Source organism: Mustela erminea, chromosome 2 (assembly GCF_009829155.1).
Source record: "Mustela erminea isolate mMusErm1 chromosome 2, mMusErm1.Pri, whole genome shotgun sequence".
NCBI classification, from domain to species: domain Eukaryota; kingdom Metazoa; phylum Chordata; class Mammalia; order Carnivora; family Mustelidae; genus Mustela; species Mustela erminea.
This window is the reverse complement of record NC_045615.1, coordinates 63075474-63102312: the sequence shown is the minus strand read 5'-3', so window position 1 is coordinate 63102312 and position 26839 is coordinate 63075474. Positions and strand designations below refer to the sequence as shown.

Here is a 26839-nt window from a genome sequence, read left to right as displayed (position 1 = left end):
TATGCAGTTGTAGACAATTGGAATCATCCAAATGACCATCAATAGGAATAGGTTGATACATAAAACCCTACATACTGTATGATTCCGTTTTGGGGAGATACTAACCAGGCATAACAGTCTGTGGTAACACAGATCAGAAAACTGGTTACCTTTGAGGGGCGGGAGCCCAAGAATGGTCATGAGTGGCTGTTATGGAGCACTGAAAAGGGCTAATATCTAGATCTGGATGGTGGTACACAGATGTATTTATTTGCAAATATGCACTCAGATGTACACTTTAGATGGATGCACTTTACTGTATGTAAGCTATACTTCAGTTTAAAAAGTTTAAGATAGGAGGATGATCAAAGAACTGCAAATCAAAACCATAATGAGATATCACTTCACACCCACTGGGATGGCTATAAAACAGAAGACAGAGAGATGTAAGGAAATGGAAACTCAGTCAACACTGTTGAGAATGTAAAATAGTACAGCCGCTTGGGAAAAGTCTGGCAGCTTTTGAAAGGTACACAGTTAGCATATGATCCAGCAATTCTACTCCTAGAATTGTACCCAAGAGAAATGAAAACAAACTTCCACCAAGACCTTGAATGTTCCTAGCTGCAGTATTCATAGTAGCCAAAAAGTAGAAATTTAACCCAGATGTTCATCCACTGATGACAGATAAATAAAATGTGGCATATCTATACAATTAAATATTATTTGGAAATAAAAAGAATTAAGTTCTGAAACACACTACAACATGGATGAACCTTGAAAACATTCTGTTAAGTGAAAGAAGTGCGTCACAAAGAACCACACATTATATAACTCTATTTATATGAAATGTCCAGAATAGGCAAATCTACAAAGATAGAAAATAGATTGGGGTTTCTTAGGGCTAGGGGTTTGGGGGAAAATGTGGATTCACTGCTAATAGTACTGGGTTTCTTTTGGGGGTGATGACAATGTTCTAAAATTGATTGTGGTGGTGATTTCACAACTCTTGTGAAAATACTAAAAACCACAGAATTGTGTACTTTAAATGGGTGGAATATATGGTATGTGAATTATATCTCAACAAAGTTGTTATCCAAAAGACAAGGGGCTGGTTATACCCTATTGTACAGCAACACGGTAGACTAGCATAAAGCTATCAAAGGGATGAGAAAGCTGTCTGTGTTGATCTGGTGCACCCCGAAGAGATTAAAAGGTGAATTTCAAGATGGTGTCATAATATCCTGGTTTTCTACAGGAAAAATATATACATATTTTCATTTACTTCTAATGGCATGAAGAAACCCTAAACGGCTAAACTAGTAACAATGGCGGTAGTGGTAGGAGATGGGTGGTTAGGGAACAGGAGTCCGTGTGAGACTGCTTATATGTTTTTATGTGGTTTTGCCTTTTGAACCAGGTAAATGTAGTACCTGCTTTTTCAACTTAATATAATTCAAATGATAAGTTAAAAGTTAATTAAATGCACAGTAAAAAATAAAGTCAGGACAATTAATTTTCCTCCAAATGTTGTCCATTAAATATCTAACCAGCTGAAAAACAACTAGTTGAAACAAAGGGCAAAGAAACCACACTGATTCTTTTAAGTTGATAGTAGCTTATAAATATCATTCTTCTTCAGGAAAATAGTCATAAAATCATATCTTAACGGAGAGCTAAGTTACACACAAACACACACACACACCCCCTAGACTTTTTTCCATAGAGGAAAACAAAAGCAAAAAAAAAAAAAAAAAAGACTGGCTTGACAGTTTTCCTGCTTCTGTCTTTACACTGAGATGACCTTCTTTTTGGATCCATGTCTTAAGTAGTCATGGTTAGCATTCAAGAACCGTTGAATAGGAAGAGAATACAAAATACAAATTGATAAGCTTCAGCAAAGCATCATGCAGTTTGGAGCTAAAAGGTGTTTGGCATTTGAAAAGAAACCTCCAAGAAGAACTAAAGTGTGGAAATCACAATAAACACGAACCAGGAAACTTTCCTGAGGAGAAAAGAGAAAGAAATGGAGAGACTGTGCGACTAGCTTCAGTTCGGTGCCCGCCACGTGTGCACACGCAGCGCGCATGTGCACACTGTGAGCAAGGCCGTTTCACAGGGCTGTGGCTTCTCGCAGATGCTGCTGGCCTGGCCAGCCAGGTGCTGGTGCGGAGCTTACCGGCGCCACGGTGGAATAAACCTGCTGAGCCGCGAGGGTCAGGTCTCTGAGGAGAGCCATGAAACTGCACAGACAGTTCCACAGGATCTTTCGAGCAGCCTGGTTGAACACCTGGAGCTCCTCCACGAGCTGGGCATTGAGGGCCTCATACTCTTTTTTGGCCAAGTCTGTCTCATCTCCGGCTACCCGTGGCAGGGAGCTGTTGCAGTCCAGCAGTTTGTCATAGCGTTTCTGGATGAGCTTCTGCGGCCCCGTGAATAAGGACAGCAGGGCCGACAGGGGCATCAGGACAAGCCTCTGTAAATGGGCTGCCTGTCGAAAGAAAAGCAATCCTGTGACAGAGTAAGGAGCAACCAGTACAGGTCCTGCGCTATCGCCAGTAGGCTTACTTTCTCCCTGCAGGAGCTCAGAGGACCACGGGAAATTCTGTAGCCAAGTGAAGAGACCTTGTGATCTGACGCGCATGCTGGCTCAGATGGTTAAGCATATGCCTTCTGTTCGGGTCATGATCTCTCCGGGTCCTGGGATCAAGACCCATACTAGGCTCCCTGCTTAGCAGGAAGTCTTTCTCCCTCACCCTCTCCCCTCTGCTCCTGTTCTCTCTCTCAACTGAATAAATAAAATCTTAAAAACAAGAGAGAATGTGATTTATTTATTCTTTTGTCTAGCTAAATCTGCTCGAAGACTTAAAACAATGACTCTAGAGTCTAAAACTGAAAGTAAAGAGTAAGCAAGAAGAGGAATACAAAACCTAAAGCCTGCACACCCAAAATGCACTCCATCTTTCTCTCTACAGCCATTGGGTTTTGTCATTGGGGACATATTCAACACTTTGCCCTTCCCCTTCTTTCTAATCCCTGAGTCAAGTGGAGTTACTTCAGTCCATGGAGTGGAAGGCAAACTCCGGTCTCTGACCACTAAGACTGTGCAAATGACTCACCATATTATTCCCTTCCTTTGCTGACAATGAAGGTAGTCTTAGAAAGACTGTATCCTAGTCCTCCCACATCTGCCCAATTACCCGGCTACCCTGCTGGCTCATTTTGGGTAGTGGAACTTCATATCCAATACAGATAAGTACCTCCTTAATCAGGTGTTTTGCTCCTGTGATAGAAACGACAACAGAAGGCACCTGGGTGGCTCAGGCAGTTAAGCATCTGCCTACAGTTCAGGTCCTGATCCTGGGGTCCTGGGATCTAGAGCCACATCAGGCTCTCTGCTCAGTGGGGAGTCTGTTTCTCTCTGCCCCACCCCTGGTCATGTGCTCCCTCTCCTCTGCGCTCTTTATTTCTCAAATAAATAGTCTTTTTTTTTTTTTTAAGATTTTTATTTATTTGACAGAGAGAGTCACAGTGAGAGAAGGAGCACAAGCAGGGGGAGTGGGAGAGGGAGAAGCAGGCCTCCTGCCAAGCAAGGAGCCCAGTGTAAGCTCATTCCCCAGGACCCGGGGATCATGACCTGAGCCCAAGGCAGACACTTAATGCCTGAGCCACCCGGGCACCCCCAAATAAATAGTCTTTAAAAAAAAAAAAAAAGGAATGACAACAGAGTTACTGCTTTCTCTTTAAACACATTGAAGGACTAAGCTGATGCTCGTTCTGTTTCTTAAATTGTTCCATTTTTAGATTTGAGACATTGAAAATAAACTTCATATTAACCTCCAACCCCATGCCAGCACCTGAACATCCTAGATTTACTTTCTTCTATTTCTCTTTCCTCCCCCTCTATTCCGAAGCACCCTAGTATCCTATGTTTGCTGACTGCTGACTTTATGCTTTGTCATATATGCGTGGGTTACGTGATTATATTACAGCAATTTAGAAGCAAGTTTTTCTTTTGTACCCTGAAAGATGTCCTAAGGAATCAGCATCTGAACAGCAGGTTTTATTAGTTAAACAACCTGTGGTAACTTTGTCTGAACTGACAGGAAATCCACAAGAGAGAGGAAGCCAATCTCTGACTGGCGCTAGCAATAGACTACACAGATTAAATTTGATGTCTAGCTTATAAAATAATCAATATATAGTTTCAGACTGTTTAATGACTCTTTTGACTAAGCAAAGAATCTGTTTACCGTTCTGATAAATTACTATGTTGTAACTTGGCTGGATTCTACAGGTAATTATAATATTACAACATAATTACTATATACATAATTACTATATCTATATATATACACACATATATGTGTGTGTGTGTGTGTGTGTGTGTGTGTGTGTATATCCTGTGACCATAGACATAAACCAATTCCAATTCACCTGGGTATAGGAATTATGATTGGAACAAATAAGAATCAGATTTTCTTTTAATATTTTTCCTGTTCAAAACATGTAAGCTAGTACTTTTCAAGGTAGATAAATATTTTTCAAGGTTAGATAAAAACACTGCTCTGCCTTTAGATAGATTTTTGAATTCCTATTAACATTTGATTTTTTAAAAGATTTTATTTATTTATTTGACAGAGATTACAAGTAGGCAGAGAGGCAGAGAGGGAGAGAAGGAAGCAGACTCCCCACTGAGCAGAGAGCCCGACGTGGGGCTTGATCCCAGGACCCTGGGATCGTGACCTGAGCTGAAGGCAGAGGCTTTGCTTTAACCCACCGAGCCAGTCAGACGCCCCAACATTTGATTTTTAAAAAGGAGTTTCATATACTTTATTCGTAAGTTAAAAAAAAAGTCACTTTTATATTGATCATTCTGATAATTATTTTAATTTAGCTTAATTTATCATCTTGTGGTTTCATGCAAGAAGGGGAAGAACACCGCTCTATTCCCACCGAATTCTGGACATGCTTGCTGAGGGGAAGCTGTATACCATGCTGGTATATGGTGCTCAATAAATACTTACCGACTTAATACATTGGGATTAAGCTAAAGAACAAACTCTTAAGGACTTTTCTGAAAGGGGCAGTCTGTAATTAAGCCCAGAAAATGTATCAAGAACTAGCCACATTGTTTCCATTTAACATACTTTGTAAAAACGTCTCTCTCTCTCTCTTGCTCTCTCACTCTCATTTATCTAATTGATCATCTTAGTTCAGATGTAATCCTGACTGGTACCACATTCCCTGGTACCACAAAATAAGATGCTTCTGAATGTGTTCTACTAGGGGGTGGGGTTGGATGACTTCCTGGGATTTGGAAATATGTGGGGCTATTCACTGGATGTCACACAACTTGAGACTGGGGAGACATTACTGAGATTTAGATCCTGGTATGCCAGGAATGCTAAACACCCTCTAACACAAGGGCCTCTCAAGGAAGAACTGTCTGACCCAAAATGCCAATAATGTCAACACAAAACTGCCACTTTCAAGGATCTTCAAGATGATGAAGGAGTCTATTATAGCTTCTATATAACATAGTACTATGATATTACAATACTTATGGAACACAAGATACTAAATTAAAATTAGTACCACTCAAACTAATTTACCAGCCAAGTATTTCTAGGTTCAAGAATATTTTAAGGATTCCCAAGCTATGTTTTATAATTCTGTATATTTTATACAACTCCTAGAAAACAAATATTTTACCACAGAAGACTTATGACTCATATAGGTAAAGACTGGTTCTCGATAAAAAGGCTTTACTGTCCAGTATATACTGTGTTGATAAAAGTCATGTCTTCAGAGAGTATCTTCACTCTTCCTGTAAGGACTCTGGACTTTTCCAGAGACTCCTTTAGGAAAATTCAGCTTTCCAACTTAATAAAGCCATCATCTATCACATGCAGACTTAAACTAAATGTTGATTTTATTTTTTATTTTTTTTAAAGATTTTATTTATTTATTTGAGAGAGAGAGACAGAACAAGAGAGAAAGAGAGAGCACAAGGGAGGTAAGGGTCAGAGAGAGAAGCAGGTTTCCCACTGATCAAGAAGCCCAATGTGGGCCTCAATACCAGAACTCTGGGACCAAGACCTGGGCTGAAGGCAGACGCTCAACTGACTGAGCCACCCAGACACCCCCAAAATGTTTCTAATAGCTACTCAGAGGTGCCTGGTTATGATCCGCCTTCAGCTCAGGTCATGATCCCAGGGTTGTAGGACCAAGCCCCTTGTTGGGCTCCCTGCTTCTCCCTCTGCCTGCCACTCCCCCTGCTTGTGCTCTCCCTCTCTGTCAAATAAATAATAAAACCTTAAAAAATAAATAAAATAAAAGCTACACAGAACTGACTGCTCCTAGAAACACAAGGTAGAATCCTCTTAAATTTTGATTGTAGTAAAAAATTCTTCACGAATTCACTTTAAAATAGTTAATAATGAAAAAAAAAATCTGCTCCTATTCAAATCTACTGATATTGACATTCGTATTTGCTTTAGTACATGTTTTATTTCTAACTCCAGAAAAACGAATAAAAAGCAGCTTTCCTTTTAACCCCGCTTTCTAACGTGAATATAAACAACTTACAAAGTCACTGCAGGGATTGGGGGCATTACTTGGGGTCTCCGAATGGCTCCTCTCCTCCTTATCTTTGTTGCATGAGATCTCCTGGAGCGCCATCACACTCTGCAGCGCTAAGGGCAAAGCATCCTGAAACCCAAGAACAAAGTCACAAAATGGGCAAAGTTCTGAAGTTCTATACCATTAAATGTATCCCATGTGTGTACTTCATCATCATAACCCTCCATTACCACTGAGATCAATACCAAAAAAAAAAAAAAAAAAAGGAAAAACACATCATGAGTACTCTGTACAATGAGTTTACTCGTGACAATCTATTTTCTTACTTTCCCCCTGTGACTTTCTCCTACTACTCTGTATGACACCTTTTTTATTAAGTGGACTCCACCTTAAGTTCCCTCATTGGCCATTCTTCAGTATTCAATTCTTACTGAATCCCTTATTTTATGGTTCAGTCATTTAGGATCGGCCTTTGGCTCAGGTCATGGTCCCAGGATCCTGGGATCAAGCTGCATGTCGCACTGCTCAGCAGCACTCAGCAGGAAACCTGCTTCTCCCCTCTCACTCCCCCCTGCTTGTGTTCCCTCTCTTTCTCTCTCTCTCTGTCAAATAAAATAAATAAAAATTTTAAAAAAGAAATCACTCCTTTTTGATTTATGTCTTCAGTTTTCCTTAGTGAATTTATTGCTCTTTTTAAAAGAAGATGTTCATGTTTTTGTTGAATGGGTTAGTGGAAATAGAAGACTTTCCTGTCGATGTTCCCAAGATGCATTCACTTCATGAAATGTATATGAAGGACACGGTTCCCACTGCTGTCTGGCTGTTATAACTAAGTTTTGGTTTTCTTTTCACAGAAAGCAGAGCTTTAGGAAGAGGTTAGCCAATGTAATTATAAAATCAGGCTTTGCATCAGTTAATAAATGAGAAAGGAATGTAGCTTGTTGGTTACATAACATGGAACTTTTTCTCAAAATCATCATGCCTGTTAACCTAATCCTCTGTTGGTATGATAATTTACCTATGCAAGTAAACATCTGCTTCCAAAAATTGATATCCAAGATAAAAAACTGGAAAATGGGAAGGGGGTATTTGTTAACGGAGTTACATAGAATTCATGTCTATGTCTCCCAGTCATGCCCATTATCAAGATGTTGCTGAGGACACTATGTCTTCTTTAAGAGATCCATTCTGTCTTTACTGAATATAATTATACTGCACTTCCATCAGTTTTGTTATGTCTAGTGAGTCTCAATAAGGGCAGGAAAACTTGCTGGGGGGTTGGAAATCCAGTGGGGGTGCTTTTTCTTCTACTGTGGTTGTGTGAGAATATTTGAATATTGTAGTTCTTATTATTTTTTAGAATTTATTTTTCTTTACATTGATTTTCTTTTATGTAGACCTACCTACCTAAGTTTGAACTACCTGTGAATTTCATTCAGAACTCTAAAGGGGTCATGATGAAACATTGGTTACAAAATAAATAGAGGTGATCTGTTCATCTAGGGTGTGTGATCGTATGTCCTTTTATAAGTTGGCTTCTCAGAAGAGCTAAATTTGAGATCCACACGTGGCTTTCTGCAGTTTTTTTACGGCCTTTATGTTATACTCTTTTGGGTTTTTAGTTCTCCTCCAATTTCATTTTATGTCCCCCTTTGATTTTCTCTTTTCTTTCAGTCCCACTTTTAAATTTGCAAATATGTGTTTTAGGTACTAGAAAGGGATATACAAGTATAATCCAACAAAAAAAAGAAAATTTCTGCCAAATCAATTTTGCACTAATGAAGTCATCCCCGTTAAAAGGAAAGTGTGCTGATGGTCCACCCCACGGGGCAATCACGTGAGCTAATGCCCCACAACAAGGCCACTTCAGTTGGGAGCAGGACGGGGCAGATAAGCTAATGAAGAACGGAACCTGCATCTCTCTCCTGGCTTTCCTCACTGGCAGTTTGCAGCCTCCAAAATCTGATGTGGTATCAGTGAATTTTATCATATAAATTCGATCACAAAAATGCATGAACATGCACATTTACTCTTCGGAATAACCGTGGACACCAATACCTTCTCACAGAAACACTGAAAACGGTTGTTGTGTCTTACTTACCTGGATGTGTTGATGACAGAGTGTAATGTTCTTCATACAGTGCCTCACCGTCTTTTCTAAAGATCTGAACAGCTTTTCTTCTCTATTGAAGGTATTGTCTTTCACCTATAATGCAGATGAAATTATTTATTTTTATAAATCAAACAAATCTGGGTTTTTTTTTAAAGATTTTATTTATTTATTTGACAGAGAGAGAGATCACAAGTAGGCAGAGAAGCAGGCAGAGAGAGAGGGGGAAGCAGGCTCCCCGCTGAGCAGAGAGCCCAATGCGGGGCTCGATCCCAGGACTTCTGGATCATGACCTGAGCTGAAGGCAGAGGCTTTAACCCACTGAGCCACCCAGGCGCCCCACAAATCTGGTGTTATAAAGAAATGTCACAAGCTGTATGAGCCCAGCACATGGCGAAGAGATTCCTTGTTGAGATGAAAACCTTCCAAGTCTTGCTGACTGCCTTGGCACAGTACGTGCTGTGTACAAGCGTGCTGCACAACTTCAGTTAGTGTAGAGAAGCCACCCGCTGCCGGTTAATCATGGAGCTTCGTCTGTATGATGGTAGCTTGGGGAGGTAAAAATTTTCTCTGCAGTTTATAATGGCATATATGACATATGTACTCTGAAATTATGCCCCTTTTGTGGGTTCATAAAATAATTAATATAATAAAAAATCAAAATTAAAATAAGACAAATATTTCATCTTTTGACTGGAACTGTTTTGTGGTTATGACTCATCCCAATTAATTTCACAGTGGTTATTTAGAAAGGATTCTTAGCTTCTTGGCTAAAGAAATGCGGTAATTCTTTACCAACTCAAATTTGAAAAGTTGAATGTGATCTTGGCCAAAAGAGCCCTTCTATGGGGAAAACGCAGCAGAGTTAAAATAATAGTCACATGTGTTCAGTTATTTTTAGATATTTTATTTTATTGATAAGACCATAAGTGTTATTATTATTAATGGTAAGAATTATTTCTTGGCTATCCCAATATTGACAAAAGAACATAACCAGCTTCATGCTGGCAAAATCTGTGTGAACATGCAAATGATTTGTGGTACATGGTGGGTACTCATCAATTTGGTACTGGGTAGTAACCATAGCTGTTCTCTGTTCATAGGTTTGATAATTTAAAATCGTGGACCTTGGCGGGGTCCGGGGGAGACGGTTGACCTTAGAGCCAAGTGCACAGAGAATGGTGCTATTTTATCTTATTTTTAAACCCCTTAATATTGTCTATCTAAAAAGCTTTTGGTTAAATAGGTAGCATAGTCCCTTGTAATTCACACAACATTCAAGACTGTCTGCCTTAGGACCTCTCTCCTCTAATCTAGTTTGATGTATGGAACAATATGCTGGGGCAGATTATTTTAAATGCGGGTTTCAAGGACCCATCACCAGCTATTTTATTTTGTGTATCTTGGCAGGGATCCAGATGATTCTAAAATAAGACATTCAAGGATCACAGTATGAGAAATATTGTCCAGTTCTACGTTCCTATAGCCAAGCCCTTCTCATGCTGCTTTATTTTGCTGGAATACACTGCTGTCCCTTTCTCTACCTTGCAAAATTCTGTTTCATTTTTTTTAAGGACTCAACTGTCACCCCTTCTGTGAAACCTCCGTTGAATCCCTCTTCTTTTCACTGTAGAAAATTAATTGCTCCCCCATGTGCTCTTCACTTCACCAGTTAATTATTTAAGTGATTCTCTCTACTGATAAATGGCAAGCATTGGAGATTAAGTATTTTTTGTCTTAATAATAATAATAGCTAACATATATTAAACACTAACTATATTCCAGGCACTGTGCTAAGACCTGCTTTCCATTTTCTCATTTTAATTCTTACAAAGCTCTATGGCATACGTGCCACAATGAATCCCATTTCAGAGATAAAGAAACGGAAGCTTGGGAGCTGTGGCAAAATAGTGAGTGTTCCCCTGACATCCTTTTACTGGTAGGATTTGCACCTCTAGTTTAAGTTGGACATGTGGATGCCCTGCTAGAGACTACCCTTTCCAGTCTCCCCTGCAGCTGGTTCTGCCCTCGTAACTGATTTGGGTAAATAGATGTTAGCTAAGGTATATATTTCACTTCTGAATTTTGGCCTTACAACCTTGCCTTTGGGAAAAGTCTGAAGACACAGCAGTGGCCCAACTTCAGCCAAGCAGATGGAGACAGCATGTTTGGGGGACAGCACAGCACAAAATTGGAGACAGCTGGGTTCCTAAAGAATTCTGTGCAGCAGATCCCATCTGGACTCACATCTTAGGACTATTACAAGAAAGAGATATAAATGACTTCCCAGCTTACGCTACTTTGTTTTAGAATCTCCTTGTGAAAGGAGCTTGGCCTTTACCCTACATAACACAGGACATTAAAGAAATTTATCCACATTAATACGTAGAACCAGGATTCAAACCCAAGGAGTCTGAATTCAGAATTTCTTTGTATACCTGATCTCTAACACAGTGTCTGGTATAGTGAGTTCAATACATGTGTGATGAATTGAATAGAATCTTCCTCTTGGGTAATAGTTTTATACCCTAACTCCACCAAATATTTCACTTGAGCTGCTGACAAGTGCAAAATTGACTGATTTGAGATTTATCTCTTCTGCAGTTCAGCCTATGCAGCTGATTTTCTGATTAACAGTGAAATGCTTCATTGCTGACAGGACATCTTCTCAAAAGATTAAGGGGAAAATCTAATTAATATCCCTTCAGGCCACTTTACCTACAACTCACTTTTAGTTCACAATTGGAAAGTATCAGAAGCCGATGATAAATATGTTAAAGAATGTAACAGCTTCTACAAAACCTGCTCAGAATTCAGACCTGCCTATTGTTCCTCAATAGAATTGTCTTAAGTCAGAAGTAACAACCTAAAGAGTAGGGGAGAATTGTGTGCATGACATTTACACATACCTATGAAGGCTACAGTCTCTTCTACAAGTGAATTCCCAACCCCATTTTAGTACTGTTGCTTTTAGCTCAAATGACTTGATTTTCCTCTCCCTGATCTATGGCCATACAACCCTAATGTCCCAAAGTTCTCACATTATAGTTTAGCACTGGGAGAGGGGCCTGGAGTTATTTCCTGTATGCAATGGACCCAGTGAGCCTCTAGAAGAACATAAAGGATGATACATACCACAGAATCCAAGAACGTCCATATTGGATATGGAGTAATAAAGTAGGTACAGCCACGGGAGAAAACAGAAACAAGGCTTGGAAGAAGTTGATTATAGTGACAAGTCCTAAAGAGGAGGTCACTGCATGCCATATAGGGCCACAGGGCAATCACCAGGTTTTGGTCAGGTGGCAGAAAGGAGCAGGGGGAAAGTCAAGGCCAGAGCCTCTATTGTGTCTTTTGTTGGCAACCCTATAGAAATACCTGGATCAGGATAAACAGTTTAGGATTGGCCAGTTTGAGTAATTCCCATGGGCTTTGGGCTTTCGTGGTGGTCTCCACTTGCCTGGTACCTGGCCCTAGGACGACTTAAGGCAGAGGAACCCCTTTTGGTGTGTGAGAGATAGATGAGAAAGTGTTTGGGGCTACAGACATAGGATTGCTTGGTTCGCCTATGAAAGAAGCGATTGCAGCTGAGCTCTTTGGTTTTTCTAAGAATGGATTAGCCCTGGGAGGAGCATCTCTCAGTGCCAGCCACTTTTTCAAGATGTCAAAACAGCATAAAATACAGAAAGTAAAAGACCTGACTAATACACCATGCATAAAGGAGTTTATATCTAAGTGAGAAGTAAGAAGTCTGGATGTTAAAAGCTAGTAAACAGTAATAGACTGTTCAGCGGTATAAAATGCTGCTGCTGCTGCTGATGGTGATGGTGATGAAGGTGATGACGATAGCCATAGGTACTGAGTGCTTACCCACCATCTTAGGCACTTTCTACATATGCATCACCTCATTTCATCCTCACCAGCCCTCCGCGTGGAAGGTCCTAGTATAACCTCGATGACTCCCTTGGATTTAAGCTGTGTGCCCAAAGGCAAATATTAATTAAGTGGCAGAAGTGACATTCTAATCCAGATCTAGATGACTTCAAAGATTCCGTCCTTACGTTCTGCCTTGTGCTGACTCCGGCAAATGTCCACAGGGCCAAGAGTGGGAAACACTCCTTGTCAAGCATTCAGAAGAGGAAGAGGCCACTACTATCTTAGGGTTCGAAAGCTGCAAAGGCTCAACAGACAAAAGGAAAAAGACCACATGGTAGCTGAAGAGTGAAATTCAACCAGTGCTGAACTACCATACAGTTGCCTCTAGTTCAAATTAAAACCTTAGAGATGTTAACATAGTAAGGGATAAAATCAGGAAAATGAGAAGAAAAAGAAGTACTATATAGTATCTTAAGAACTATCCTGCTTGATTTCAATTAGAAGCCCTCTGAATTCCATCCTCAGACCATGAACTTTCTATCTTGTGATTCTCAAAGTGTGTTCCTTAGGTCACTTCCAAGATCATTCAGCTTCAAAACACCTGGAGTTTTGTAAATCTACAGACCGCTAGGTTGCACCCTTGAACCAGGAGAAGCCCTGGGAATCTTTTGGCAAGCTCCTCAGGTAATTGTTCCACACATTAAAGTTTAAGAGCCTTCGTTAATCCATCCATTATTTATTGGAGGTTGAGATGAAAGTGGTTCAAATCAGGCTAAACAGGTGATGCAGAACAATTATCCAGTAACATAATGTACATTGGCAGTGGGGAGAGAGGAAGATAATAATAGTAGGAAAAAAATCACACAAAGGTATGCACCTAATGCTCCCCCCTTTTTTTATAGATGAAATAAAGTTAAGATGAACATGAAGGGAACCTGAAAGGAAAGTGAGGTTTTAAAAACAAAACAAAACAAAACAAACAGAGGTAAGATAGGGATGAAAGGAAGACTTGGCCTTGGATGAGATTATGTGCTGGTTGACTGTGAGTCAGGACTTCTGGGGTGTCCCATGCTGACCCCTGTCCTCATGTCCTTTTCTCTCCTTTGCTTCCTGAGTGGAAGCACCACAGTTAAAATAGTGTCAAAACCACCCGCATTTGATTTCCCCCCAAAAAGGGAGAAAGGATCAATATCAGACAATGACCTTGATTCTCATTGTTCTAGAAACAGCTCTGATAACAACAGAACCCTCACAAAACTATCAGCACTCATATGTCCCAGGAGGACATAAATGGCTAAAGAAGAAAAATTACCTGTGGCTCTCCTCTGGTCAGAATCTTTAGGTGATTTGTCACTCTTTTTGATTTCTTGCTAATTGAATGAATGTTTAGTTTAGACAATTTATCTTTAAGTGATTCTTCCTCATCATTCCTCTTGTATTTTAGAACTGCAATGGAAGAATGCATCACATATTTGAACACATACAACATAGAAAGTTGCATACAAAGAATTCATGATCCATATTTAAGACAGAAATCTAGGTGATTTTTGACCCTCTGATACAGATACAATATGCTCTGGTCCCACTGCCCAGGCTTAAGTCCAGCTGCCCAACCCGCTGACCAGAAACTCAGATGTCTAGGGGCTTGAGCGCCTCAAAGCTCAAGGGCCATTTACCTTCCACATTAAAGAAATCTCTGACACTGGAGAAAAACTTTCTCCCTTTTTGGATAATACATTTGTTATCTTCAGTCTCTAGAATGAAGCATCAAGACCTCGCTAAGGAAACTGTACCCAGCATAAGGAGACTTGAGACTCTAGAGGGACTCTCCACTAGCTGAGACATTTGGGATAAGTTGAGTCTTCTCTCAGAGCTTTACTTTATCTTCAAGATTGTTTTCGCCTCTCATATTGTTCAAAATGTTAAATATTTCTAACATTCAGTTTTGGTAAGGGTGCTGGGAGATGGCCAATCTTACACACTGTCGGTGAGGATTCAACCAACACAGCTTTTGTGGAGAACAATTGGTCAGAATCTTCTAAATGTATCTTCTGTGACCAGGAAGTCTGTGCAGAGAATATGCTTTCCATAATTAAGCACACAAAGTTTTGTTTGCTACAGTATTTTTTTTTTTCCAATAGTACAATACTGGGAACAATCAGAAAGTTTATCCATAGAGGAAGAGTTAACTAAAGTAGAACACACTCAGAAATAGAATAGCAGGGAACCATGAAAAAGAAGGCCAATATTAACTGGAAGAATGTTCATGATGTGTCATTGAGTTTAAAAAACGGGCCCAGCACACTGCAGTGCCATAAATGTTCAAGAAATATGGAAAGAATTAGAAGAGAAAGAAGGAAGAAAATAGGAAAAAAAAAAGACATAGAAAGTCTGAAGAAAACTTAGGACATGTCAGCTGTGCAAACAGTGATCATGGGAATGGAAAAATCTTTCCACTTTAAAACACTGTGAACAAGTATAAGCAGACAGAAAAGTAAAAAGAACAATATAACAATTTTCTTTCAGCTTTGACATATCCTAACATTTCACCTTGCTTATCTTCATAAAAATGATCAGCTGAAGTTTCTCTGATCTTCATCTTTGATCCCTTAAAGGGAATTATGATCCTAAAGAATGGGGTTGACTGTACCTATATCTATTTTTATACATGGATTTGTATAATACATAGTATCATTTTGAACATTTTTGGTGTTTATAAAAATGGCACCATATTGCATATATATATTCTTCTGTCACTTGTAATTTACTTTTTAGAAAACTCAACATTGTGTTTTTCAGATTTATTCAATTGATGCATGCATTTTAATTTTTATGTTCTCATGGTATCATAGTGTCCAATACATGGTTTGTCCATTATCTGGATAAATATGTAAGCTATTTTCCTCTTGATTTTATGAACAATACTAGTTACTAGTATACCTATCTGTGAGCGTAGGGGAAAGGGTTTCTCAAATATCCAGATATTGATTTTCTGAATCTCAGGTGTGGGCATCTTTAACTTTACTAGATATTGTCAAGTTATTCTCTATAGTGGTGATTTCCACTACATTGTTGCCTGCAGCACTTAACATTATCCCTTAAAAATCTTTTTGCCAATCTGATAATGGGAATGGTATGTCATTGTGATTTTAATTTGCATTTCTCTCATTACAAATGAAGCTTAACCTTTTTTTTTTTGTATTAGAATGGTTTTATTATTGATTTAATATCAGTAATTATATATTCTAGATAGTAATCCTTTGTCTGTGGACTATCTTTTAACTTATTATGGTGCCTCTTCCTCTACAACTTTTTTATTCTAGGCCCTTCTTTATAATTTTAATTTAATTAACACAAATACAGATTTTTTTTCAATTAAAAATTTAGAAAACAAAAACAACAAAAATAAATGAAATTGTTGGAGCAGTTAGCTGCAATGTCCTACCATTGTTTTAATGTTAGAAGTACAAAGCCAAGTACTTATGGACACAAATCACACTGACAGAGGACCCACACAGTCTATCCCAATGCGTTACTACATCGCAGATGATAGAAACCGTGCAATTGTGCCTCCTGTTTTGAAATCTATATTTCCTTCCAGACATGAATTTTACATCTCAGCTAACAAATACCTCACAATAATTCCATAATTTGAGAAAGAAATACACCTGCTCCCTTCAATGGAGCAATTATAGCTACAAAATCTCTATTCTTTATGTGTTAGAACCAGATGAGCTGTATTAGCTGGGCCTGTTTCACCACCGATGTGGCTGGAGCTTCTCACTACTCGAGCTTTCTGGCCGTGCCATGTCTCCTTCTTCCCACACGTATCACCAGTGACAGGAAGACGACATGCTATGATATCATCAGCCCACAGTATGTCATCAGGCAAGCAGTAGTCAATGGAGGTTGAGTAAAGGGCAGCTTGATTTTTTTAAAAATTGTCTTTTTTTTTTTTTTTTTGTGCCTCATGACCTCGAGTCCAGCTGGCCAGGCAAAACTACACTCTGCCCCTTAGCCTCTAAGTCTAGATATCGAATGATCATCATCACAGCAACTGCTATAAGTACTTAGATATTCTGATTCTCAGAAGTATAGGCAGAACACTCCAATCACAGAAAACACTCAATTCATTATGTTTCTACTTACCTAAATCTTTCCGTCTTTTAAGTTCATTGATGTTCACATTAATGTCTTTCACTGCAGTGAAGGCATCTCCCAGTGCCCTGAAGTCTGGGTGGGAGGGAGGAGTGGAGCCTCGAAGTTCACACAGCAAGAGGGGGTATTTCATTACACGCTGGATTGGTTTGATCATCAAAGAGCCCATGTCCAGTAAGTTTGGTTTGCCTCTACAATAGAGATAAATAATAGCAGTTTCCCAGACATTTGTTTTATCATTTTTGTGATTTTTATGAGTAATCCTGAAACTGTTTTTACCCTTTATTTTTCCTCTACTTGGCTGTATACAATTTCTAAGAATAGAGCAAGAGCAATGAGTGACAGAGAGAAGCCAGGCTAAAAGACCCTACTACTAAGCAAAAACCTACAAGAAAGCAAATGAGCGTTATCTGTCCACCAAGAAGGACTCAAAGCAGGATTTCCATCCATGTTCCTTTTATACTTTTTTGAATAACAAGATTGATAATAATAGTGGGAAATAATTTCAGAATTCATTTTTCCATGACAACCAAGAAAAATGCATTTTCCTGACGGTATTTTTGTGATTTTTACTGAAGAAAAGAAACTCATTATTTAAAAAGTATATGCAAGTATACTTGCAAGTATAGTCAAAAGAAAGCATTGTTTCCTCTCTTCTACCAAATTGAATAGTTGAATTCATGATGTTTCAGAGGTTCTACCGCAGTCTCCAAAAGAGATTTATAATAACTGCACCAATGTAAATTCTGTAGATTAATTATTAATACCGCCACTATCACTAATCATTGCTATCACACGACTTACCACGATTTTCCATGTGGAATTCTTCTTAGCCAATAGATCTTCAAATGGCCACATAAAAGTGAGCATTCATGCCTGGCTCTTCCTTTAGGACTTCTGAGAAGAGCATAGAGTTATCCCAACTAGCCAAGCAGTTCACAGGAAGTGAAAAACCTAGAAGTCATTGTCCAACCCACTGTTCAATCATTTTTTAATGAGAAGTCAGTGGTTTTTAAAAGCCTTTTTATGCAAAGAGGCAAATAAAGAGACACAATAAATGGACATGGGTAGAAATTGTGCTTTGAATCTCTTCTGTGGACAGATACACTCAGTTGTTCTCCTTTAGGTCTTTTGTTTGTTTGGCTTTGACTTTGGTTTTGGGGTTTTGTTTTTTTTCTGTTTTAGTAGATAAGAATGTAGATGGTTTTCAAATCATAATAGGTGAATTTTTTTATTCTTCAATTATTATTTCTAAATATTAATATAGAAGGACAACTTACCACATCATTGGAATGGTGAAATGGATCTACAAATCTTTGGACAAGACCAAAGATAAAAGTTTATCATCAGAAAAGGTCTGAAAACACCTCAGAGACCATCTTATTGAGCTCTTCATTTGATAAATGAAAAACTAGCAAACTTTGATGATCATGTGTATGTGCACACATACGTTATACACACACACACACACACACACACACACACAAGCCAGCCACCCTCTATTATATCTCCCCATTTTAATTTTTATGGTAGCACTTTTCAACTCTCTGGAATCATTTTGTTTCCCTATTTACCAGTTTATGCTCAATTTGTCTGTCATCACTATGTGTCTGGCATGACATATAGTATTTTCTCAATGAATATTTGGAGATTGAAATGATAGATTTTGGATTTTCTGTAATGTGCTTTTATCTTACATTGAAGTTTTTTTCAAAAACATTGCACAATGATCCTGAATAATAGAGGAGTTTTATCACATGCTGAGAAAATAATGACACTATAATAAAAAAAAGATGGAAACAAATGAAAGTCAACATTTTTTTAAGGAAAATCAAAGTAAATATTAAAGATCTGCAAGAGAATAAAGAGCTGTTTTAATATGATTTATCTTGTACTTTCTACCCATTTACACAAATCTCTTAAGGAAGGGAGGAAGGGCTATCAGGAGACAGGACGACAAGGAGGGAATGAAGATAAGGAGAGAGAGATGTTTTGGTTTCCAGGTGTACTGAGTGAAGCGGATGGGAAAAAATGTAAATCTATTATGAATGCTAAAAAAAGTAACACAATATATTTTCTAACTGATGGTGTATCAAAAGCAGAACACTTGAATATGAAATATAGCATTTTCTTACATATCTCAAGCAGAGAGTCTTCAGCAATACAACAGTTTAGACAGTTAAGTAGAAATAATTCCCCTAAATAAAAACAAGTCTGGAATATAGAAGGTATTAACTTGACCAGAAGAAATCATATTATCTGTATGATTATAATCAGAATTTCTTCTACATGCTTCCTTTGACTATCATCAAATATTAGTTTATTTGATCTAAAAATTACTAAAAATGCCATCAATTATAAATATAATCAAACAGCTCAAAGAAAACTCAATTTTAATAAGATAGTTTATTAGCATGGTCTATTGTTATATGCATATTTCAAATTTTTAATTACAAAAAATATCCCCAGATGTATTAAAGGACATGCTTGTGTCTCCGAGCTGCCTCTTTTCTTCCTTATCAAGATCTTTCAAAAAACCAGCCTCAACCCTTTAGTTGTGTCCACATCTCATCATTAATTCTTTTTCCATTACTCTTTTACATCAAACTTCTAGTCTCTCCCTTTTCTCTTTCAAATGGTAATAATAACAATTATAAATGAAACTGTTTAAAAGTGTCAGAAATGCAAATATTTTAAAAGGCTTTCTCAAAAATGGGAAATCTCCCAGACACTTTTGTCTTCAGACATGTACTTTGGACAGCCCAAGTGATGAGCAATGATATTCTGATATCTGCATCACACAGACAAGCAATATGGTAGAAGAGATAGAGGATGTCTTTTGAGATAATGACACTCCAGGCATTCACCCCATCTAATCCCTTCCAGTAAGATTAAGTTCTGATAACTGCGAGAGGCAAATGAGTCCTATGGGTGTTTTAACCCAGCCTAGCCAAGGACCCATAATCATATGTATCCGCAAAAGAAAGTAACAATTTCCCATATACACCAGGCTAAAAACTAAGGTAGTCATTAATTTGTAATTCTGTTTCATCTTCCTCTGTCTTATCATGAATACTTTGACAAGTATTTAGTACCGTAAGTAGCTGCACTAATCTCATTGTGAATTACTAGGACTTTACAAAGTCAAGTAAACACAGCTGGCTTTGTTTTAACAGCAGCCAGTTTTGCTATAGCGAGCTTCCCATCCAATACAAGAGAACAGTCTCACACTGAAAATAAAAATGACATTTAAACAATGTAAAAACTGCAGTGGAGGACAAAGAATCAGATATACAACATTGAGGTCCACCAATATATCTTAATTAGAGGGAGAAAACAGAGGAAGGAAAAATAATCATTTAACTATTGATCAGATTACTTTGAATTTCCTCTTTTTTATGACAACAAGTATCCTAATTTAATATTAATTTTACAGTAGCCACAAACCATGTATACTGTTATTGAGTTTATTTTCAATTCACTCTCCTTTAAAAACACCTTAAGTCAATTTTAGAAAAAACAGTATTTTCTTATACACACAAATAAACAAATAGGATTTGACACAAATAAAAAATTGTGAAAATAAATACAGAGCCATTTACAAATTTTAGGAGATGTAAAGAACATGAATGAATAGTAATTGATTTATTACTGGAGAGATTCGAACCAGAGAGAACCAGTAATATGGAGAGGCAATAATTTAATCATTCCCCAAAGATCCATTAATTAGACCCTAAGAACCTGTGGAAGTAGAGAGAGAGGGAGGTGGGGATTAGAATAAGAAGAACTGGTTGCAAACCTGTTTAAGAAATGGCCTAATTTCTAGGATGCTCTACATATAAGGAGATCATTTGGAGAACTAAGAAAGAGCTCTTGGAAATTGAAAGAATAATAGGAGAAATATGGGGCGCCTGGGTGGCTCAGTGTGTTAAAGCCTCTGCTTTTGGCTCAGGTCATGATCCCAGGGTCCTGGGATTGAGCCCCACAGTGAGCTCTCTGCTCAGCGGGGAGCCTGCTTCCTCCTCTCTCTCTCTCTGCCTGCCTCTCTGCCTACTTGTGATCTCTGTTGAATAAATAAATAAAAATCTTTAAAAAAAATTAAAAAAGAAAGAATAATAGGAGAAATAAAATCTCACAAGTGTTGGAGAAAATGTTCAGGAACTTTCCAGAAAGAAGACCAAAAATACAAAGGGATATAAGATGGAAGGAAAATGTGAAAAAATTAGGTTGGTCTGAAAGATCCAATATTGAAATAAGTAGAGTCCCAGAAAAATGGGAACAGACCACATATGGGGAGGAAATCATCAGAAAAATAACTCAGGAGAAGGACATGAGTTAGCATGTTGAAAAAACTCACTGAGTACTTAGCACAATGGAATTGGATTCACACCTGGGAATTCAGGGAACATCCGACTACGGGAGACAAAGAGAAGACCCTATAATCCTTTAGAGAAACACGTGAACAAATGGGCACAAACACATGGTGAAGAATGAGAACAAGCTTCAGCTTTCTTATAGCAACACTGAAAGCTAGAACATGAGGAAAAATTGCCTTTAAATTCTGAAGATGAGAGATTTTTAATTTAGAATTCTATACTTGGTCAAACTATAAATCACCCTGAAGGTAAACTAAAGAATTTTTGGATATAAAATTTCTTAAAACTTTACTTCCTGTCCATTCCCAGTGAACACAGGAAAGTACCGAAGGATGTACTAAAAACAGGAAAGAGGTAAAGAGATGCTCCAGGGTGACAAAATCTCCTTAAAGATAGCTGTGCCCAGTTACCCAGTCCAAACTCAACAGGTCAGAAAGGTTCTGGGAAAGACATTTTTAGGGAGAAGAAATTGAAAGCATCCATAATGCATCTAGCTCTCTCAAGAGATGATGGTCCTGAGTGTGGCATTAATGAGTAGAACGAAGAAAACTGGGAAAATGAAAATAAATTAAACAAACAGTAAATAAATAGATAAAATAGGTCACTCCCATAAAAACAATTAATCAATTTATTCCAAGGTTTATCTCTGAAAAGAAATTTACTCAGATATACTAAATATAAGAAATCAAATACTGACTATTGCTCCAATCCAAATGTCACCACGTGGGTAAACTGAAGAGATGGAGAGCATGTGTGTGTGCGTGCGCGCGCGCGCGTGTTTGTGTGTGTGTGTGTGTAGTGGGGATGGCATAGGGAGAGAGATAAATTCTTGTGTTCCATAGGGGAAGTCAAAATATAATACCTAAAAAGGGAAAGCCAAATATGTAGATAAGTACCAAAATATTAACAAAAAGGTGTGAAAATGCTTATGTCCTTTAGAAGCAGGTAAGAGAAGAGGGGACTGCTATTTTTCTTAATCCTGTGGAACTTTTTTTTTTTTTTTTAATTTTGTTCTTTGAGAGAGAGAACAAATGGGGCAGGGAGCAGCAGAGCGAGAGGGAGAAGCAGAGTCTCCACTGTGCAGGGAGCTCAAAGCAAGGCTGGACCCCAGGACGCTGAGCCAACTGAATCACACAGGTGCCCCACGATTTGGCTTTTTAAACCATGGCACATATAATTTTATAAAAACACAAAGATTTTTAAGGAGGAAACATGCAAAAATATTCAAGAAAATTCTGAACAGGAAGAATATTGAGCTGAGATTACATTTGAACCTTGAACATGGATTTGAACTGCACGGCTACTCATACACGGATGTTTTTTCAATAAATATGGCACAGGACTGAGTATATTTCCTCTTCCTTATGATTTTGGGTTTTTTTGTTTGTTTATAAAGATTTATTTACTTATTTTAGAGAGAGAGAGAGCGAGCGAGCATGTGCTCTGCGGGGAAGGACAGAGGGAGAAAGAATCCTCAAGCAGACTCCACAGTGAGCTTAGAGCTTCACAAGGGGCTAGATCCCAAGACCCTGAAACCATGACCTGAGCCAGAATCAAGAGTTGGCCTCTTAGCCACCCAAGCTCCCCCCACTTATGATTTTCTTAGTAACACTTTCTTTTCTTTAACTTAATTTATTGTAAGAACACAGTATGTAATACATATAACTTACAATATGTGTGTTAATTTATTAGGTCCTCAGTAAGGCTTCTGGTCAACAGCAGGATATTAGTAAAGTTTTGAGGGAGTCAAAAGTTATACATGCCTTTTCAATTGCATGGGGGTCAGCACCCCAACCCCATGTTGTTTTTAGGGTCAACTGTAGGTATATCTTATATTAAAATATAAAGCTGCAGAAATGAAAGCCGTTTTGTGTGGGTATATATATGGACAGAAGAGTAGCACAAAATAGAAAATCAAGAAATAAATACAAGTATGTATAAAAATTAAGTAAATATCACATTCCTACTCTGTAAAAACTGAATTGTTCAATATCAGGTGTTGAGATATTATCTAGTCATAAAGAAGAAAATAACAAAAATAAATTCTTTACGTCAAAATAATTTCTGTATAGATCAAAGATCTAATTGTTAAAAATGAAACTATACAAGTTGAAGGAAACAGGAATTACACTTTAAAACAATCCTGGAGGGGTGCCTGGGTGGCTCAGTTGGTTGGGCAACTGCCTTCGGCTCGGGTCATGATCCCAGGGTCCTGGGATCAAACCCCATGTCGGGCTCCTTGCTTGGTAGGGTGCCTGCTTCTCCCTCTCCCTCTGCCTGCTGCTCTGCCTGCTTGTGTTCTCTCTCACTCTCTGTCAAATAAAAAAATAAAAAAAATAAAAAAATAAAAAAAAAACCAATCCTGGAATTTTTAAGCAGGACACAATATCTAAAAGCCATAGTAGGAAAAAGTGATAAATGTATTTTGAAATTCAAGCTCTGTAAAGGGTGGCTGGGTGGTTCAGTCGGTTAAGCGTCTGCCTCCTGCTCAGGTCACAGTCTGGGTGATCGAGGGGATCGAGGCCCGCATTGGGCTCCTTGCTCAGTGGGAAGCCTGCTTCTCCCTCTTCTCTCCCCCCGCCCACCCCGCTCAGGCATGTGTCCTCTGTCTTTCTCAAATAAATAAAAAATAAAATCTTAAAAAAATTTTAGCTCTCTGATACTATACAGATAAAAACAAAAGCAGCCATAAACTATGTTAAAAGTCAAATGACAAGCTAGAAGCATATAAGACAGAAAAAGTGTTAATATACTTGCTAATTAAAAAGGCACTATCAATCAATTAGAAAAAGATGAACATCTCAATGAAAGTAATCAATAAAAAAGGCAGTCCATTAGAGGGAAATGCAAATGGTTAATCATACATGAAAAATGCTCAAGATTATTATTAATGAAAGTTAACACAATACAATAATATTTTAAGCCTTCTGCGTTGCCACAGGTAGTAAAGATAAACATATTAATTGTTTCTAGGGCTGGCAAATAGGAGATAAATGGAAAAATCATATACAGTCAGTGGGACTAAAAATTAGCTTAAATTTTCTGGCAGTATCAAAAGCTTAAATTTTCTGGCAGTATCAAAAGCCCTTTGATCTAGCAATTCCACTTTTAGAAACTCATTCTAAGAAAATCAAGTTATTGTACAAAGATCATTTATAAGAATAAACACATAACATCAATCTTTACAGGCCAGAAAGACATCATTCAAGTATCTATAAGGGTTTGGTAAACCAAATTATGGTATATACATCAGATAAAATATTATGCAGTCATAAAGCAATGTGGATTCGTTTACCGACACAGGAATGTGTCCATGATATACTGATGAATGAGGTAGTAACTTGACATACAGGAAATACATAGCAGTCTTATGTTAGCCAACACACACGTGTGTGCACATATGCGTGTATGTGTGTGCATGTGTGTGTGTGCATGTGTGTGTATAGAAAAAAATTGCAGTGAAATGAGGGATTCATGAAATGTTACAATAGTTAACTCTGGAATGTGACTACTGATTGTCTTCACCATCTTCATTTTGATTTTCTATATTTCTCAGTGTTTCTTTAATAATTTAAAAATTATAAGCTTAAGAAGGCAGAAATAATATTTTGGGATCAATAGAAATCCTGACTCCAAAGGTGGGAGTATCTGGTCAAGACAGAGAATACATATAAAAAAGTGTAAAAGCATAAAGATGAAACACAGATTTCTGGAGAGAGTTAAATTTAGAATAGTTGAGTTTTTCTTGCTTTAGAACATGGGACTTGTATCAAATGCTTTTCTGGGACTTTTTGGTGCAGGATTCTAGGATTCTTGTCCCTTCAGTACTGTCTTTGATGTTTACATAAGATTATAATTCAAAATAAACATTTTAGAAATTAGAAACATCTTTGTCTTTTTCTGTATTTTTAAAAAAATGTAGATTGTAAAAATAATAATAATAATAATAATAGTAATAAAAAGGAACCCACACCCAATTTTCCATTCCCATAAGTAAGGAATTTTTTTTTTGAGGCATTTAAAATGCCACATTTCCTAAATGCACTTCCGGCCACACTATTCCTGGCTTTAGCTGCTAAGGAGCCAAACAATTACAAATCACTTGACACTGCGTTTTACCCTTTCATGTAGCAGCATGTGCGCCTCGTGACCAGAGCGAGAGAAGCTGGAAGGAAAAGAACGCACGGCGAGTGTGGCTTTGATGTGCATCCAGCCCCACGCTGTGATCGTTCGTCCTCTTTTCCCGGTCTTGATGTATAGAAATAGACTAGAGGGGGCATCCAAAGCCTGCTAACTTCCACGCAGCGGGACTGTCCTAAAGCTAGTGCCATTTTTTAAGCAAGTATCTCGATACAATGTACTGTTTGTTGTAGGAGCTGTGTATGCTAACTGTATTAAAAGAATCTCTCACTCTGCTCTGAATCTCTCTCTCGCTCTGGTCTTTTGGTTATAAAGACTTAAGCTTTAGGAAAAGAAGCCTGAGCAGAATTTGTAGCATAAGAAGTTCTTTGGTAATTCACATAGTTCTTCTGTGTGAATCTCCCGTCCTCGGCACAATGCCATGGGCACAGGCTTTTTAATGAGACAGCCCTCTCCCCACCCCGTCCAACCCTACCAGCTATCAAAGAAGAGAAACCAGGAAGATCCCAGCGTGTGAAAGGACAAAGGCCCTCTTCCATTATGCGGGTTTTCAGATTCCGTGGTCTCAGAATCTGGAACTCATTAAACAAAACAATTTACATCTGTTCACACTATAGGAGATTATATATATATATATATATATATATATATATATATATATATAATTTTTTTGTTTAATTAAAATATATTAATTATATATATATATATATTTTTTTTTTTTCTTTTGAAAGAAAAGACTATAAAGTGAAAGAACTGGGTGCCTTTTTGGTGCCTGTGCCTTGCTGGTATGTCAAAAACTAACTTCTCTAGCCCCTGTCTGATGGATGCCTGGTTCTGCACCTCACTTCTGGAATTCTGTCTTTCCTCATGGTTGCTGTGCAACAAAGCATGAATGACAGGTATTTACAGCTTAAGTTAATATACTTTTATTTTGTGGGTTTTTTATTTCCTCATGTACAGTTTTGGGAGTTTAGAATACAGAAGCACGTACACACATAAAGACATGTAAACAAGCAAACACACAGGCTGGGAACTCAGGCTGATTATTGTTTAGATTACTGCTGACCGTGCTAAGCCAAATATGTGCATTTTTTCAAGTCCTGGTAAATTTGAGTTTATATTTAAGCCAATTCCATCTTTTCAGTATTAGACAAGACATGCTTTCCCTTCTATAAAAACGGATGTCTTCCAGACTGTATGTCTATGTGTGCTAATTTTAATAATTTCTATATTGTCTTAACAACAAGTTATTTTGTTTTAATATTTTAAACATATTATATATGAATGTTTGATTTTTTTCTTTTTGAATCATGAGTCCAAATTAGAAGAAACACAATATTTGTCATAATGCATGAAGAATCTTTTCTTTTGTACATTAATCTACAGAAATTTCAAAAACATTATGGTATTAATCTGAGATTTTTTTTTTTAAGTCTAATGTCATTCTTAAGAAGGTGTGTTTTTGGACACATTACGATTGCTTAGCATATGTATGTTGAGCAGTTCCTAAAGAGTTCCTGGCATCAGCAAACTTGTGATTTAAATAAATTGTAACCCAGGATTCTTTTAAAACATTTTGTAAAATACATGAGATAATTTAATATGTACAATCACC

At 37.8% G+C, this 26839-nt stretch overlaps 1 protein-coding gene across 2 annotated transcripts in view; it reads right to left on the bottom strand.

The window, feature by feature from the left end:
- Positions 1 to 26839, bottom strand: part of ARHGEF38 (Rho guanine nucleotide exchange factor 38) — a 170297-nt gene that overhangs the window by 44196 nt on the left and 99262 nt on the right. For both annotated transcript variants that reach the window (XM_032333060.1, XM_032333061.1), the window contains exons 6-10: positions 16700 to 16899; positions 13863 to 13996; positions 8666 to 8770; positions 6571 to 6693; positions 2159 to 2470 (exon numbers count right to left, since the gene is read on the bottom strand). In XM_032333060.1, the coding sequence (XP_032188951.1) occupies positions 2159 to 2470; positions 6571 to 6693; positions 8666 to 8770; positions 13863 to 13996; positions 16700 to 16899 (874 nt within the window). The remainder of the gene's footprint in view (positions 1 to 2158; positions 2471 to 6570; positions 6694 to 8665; positions 8771 to 13862; positions 13997 to 16699; positions 16900 to 26839) is intronic.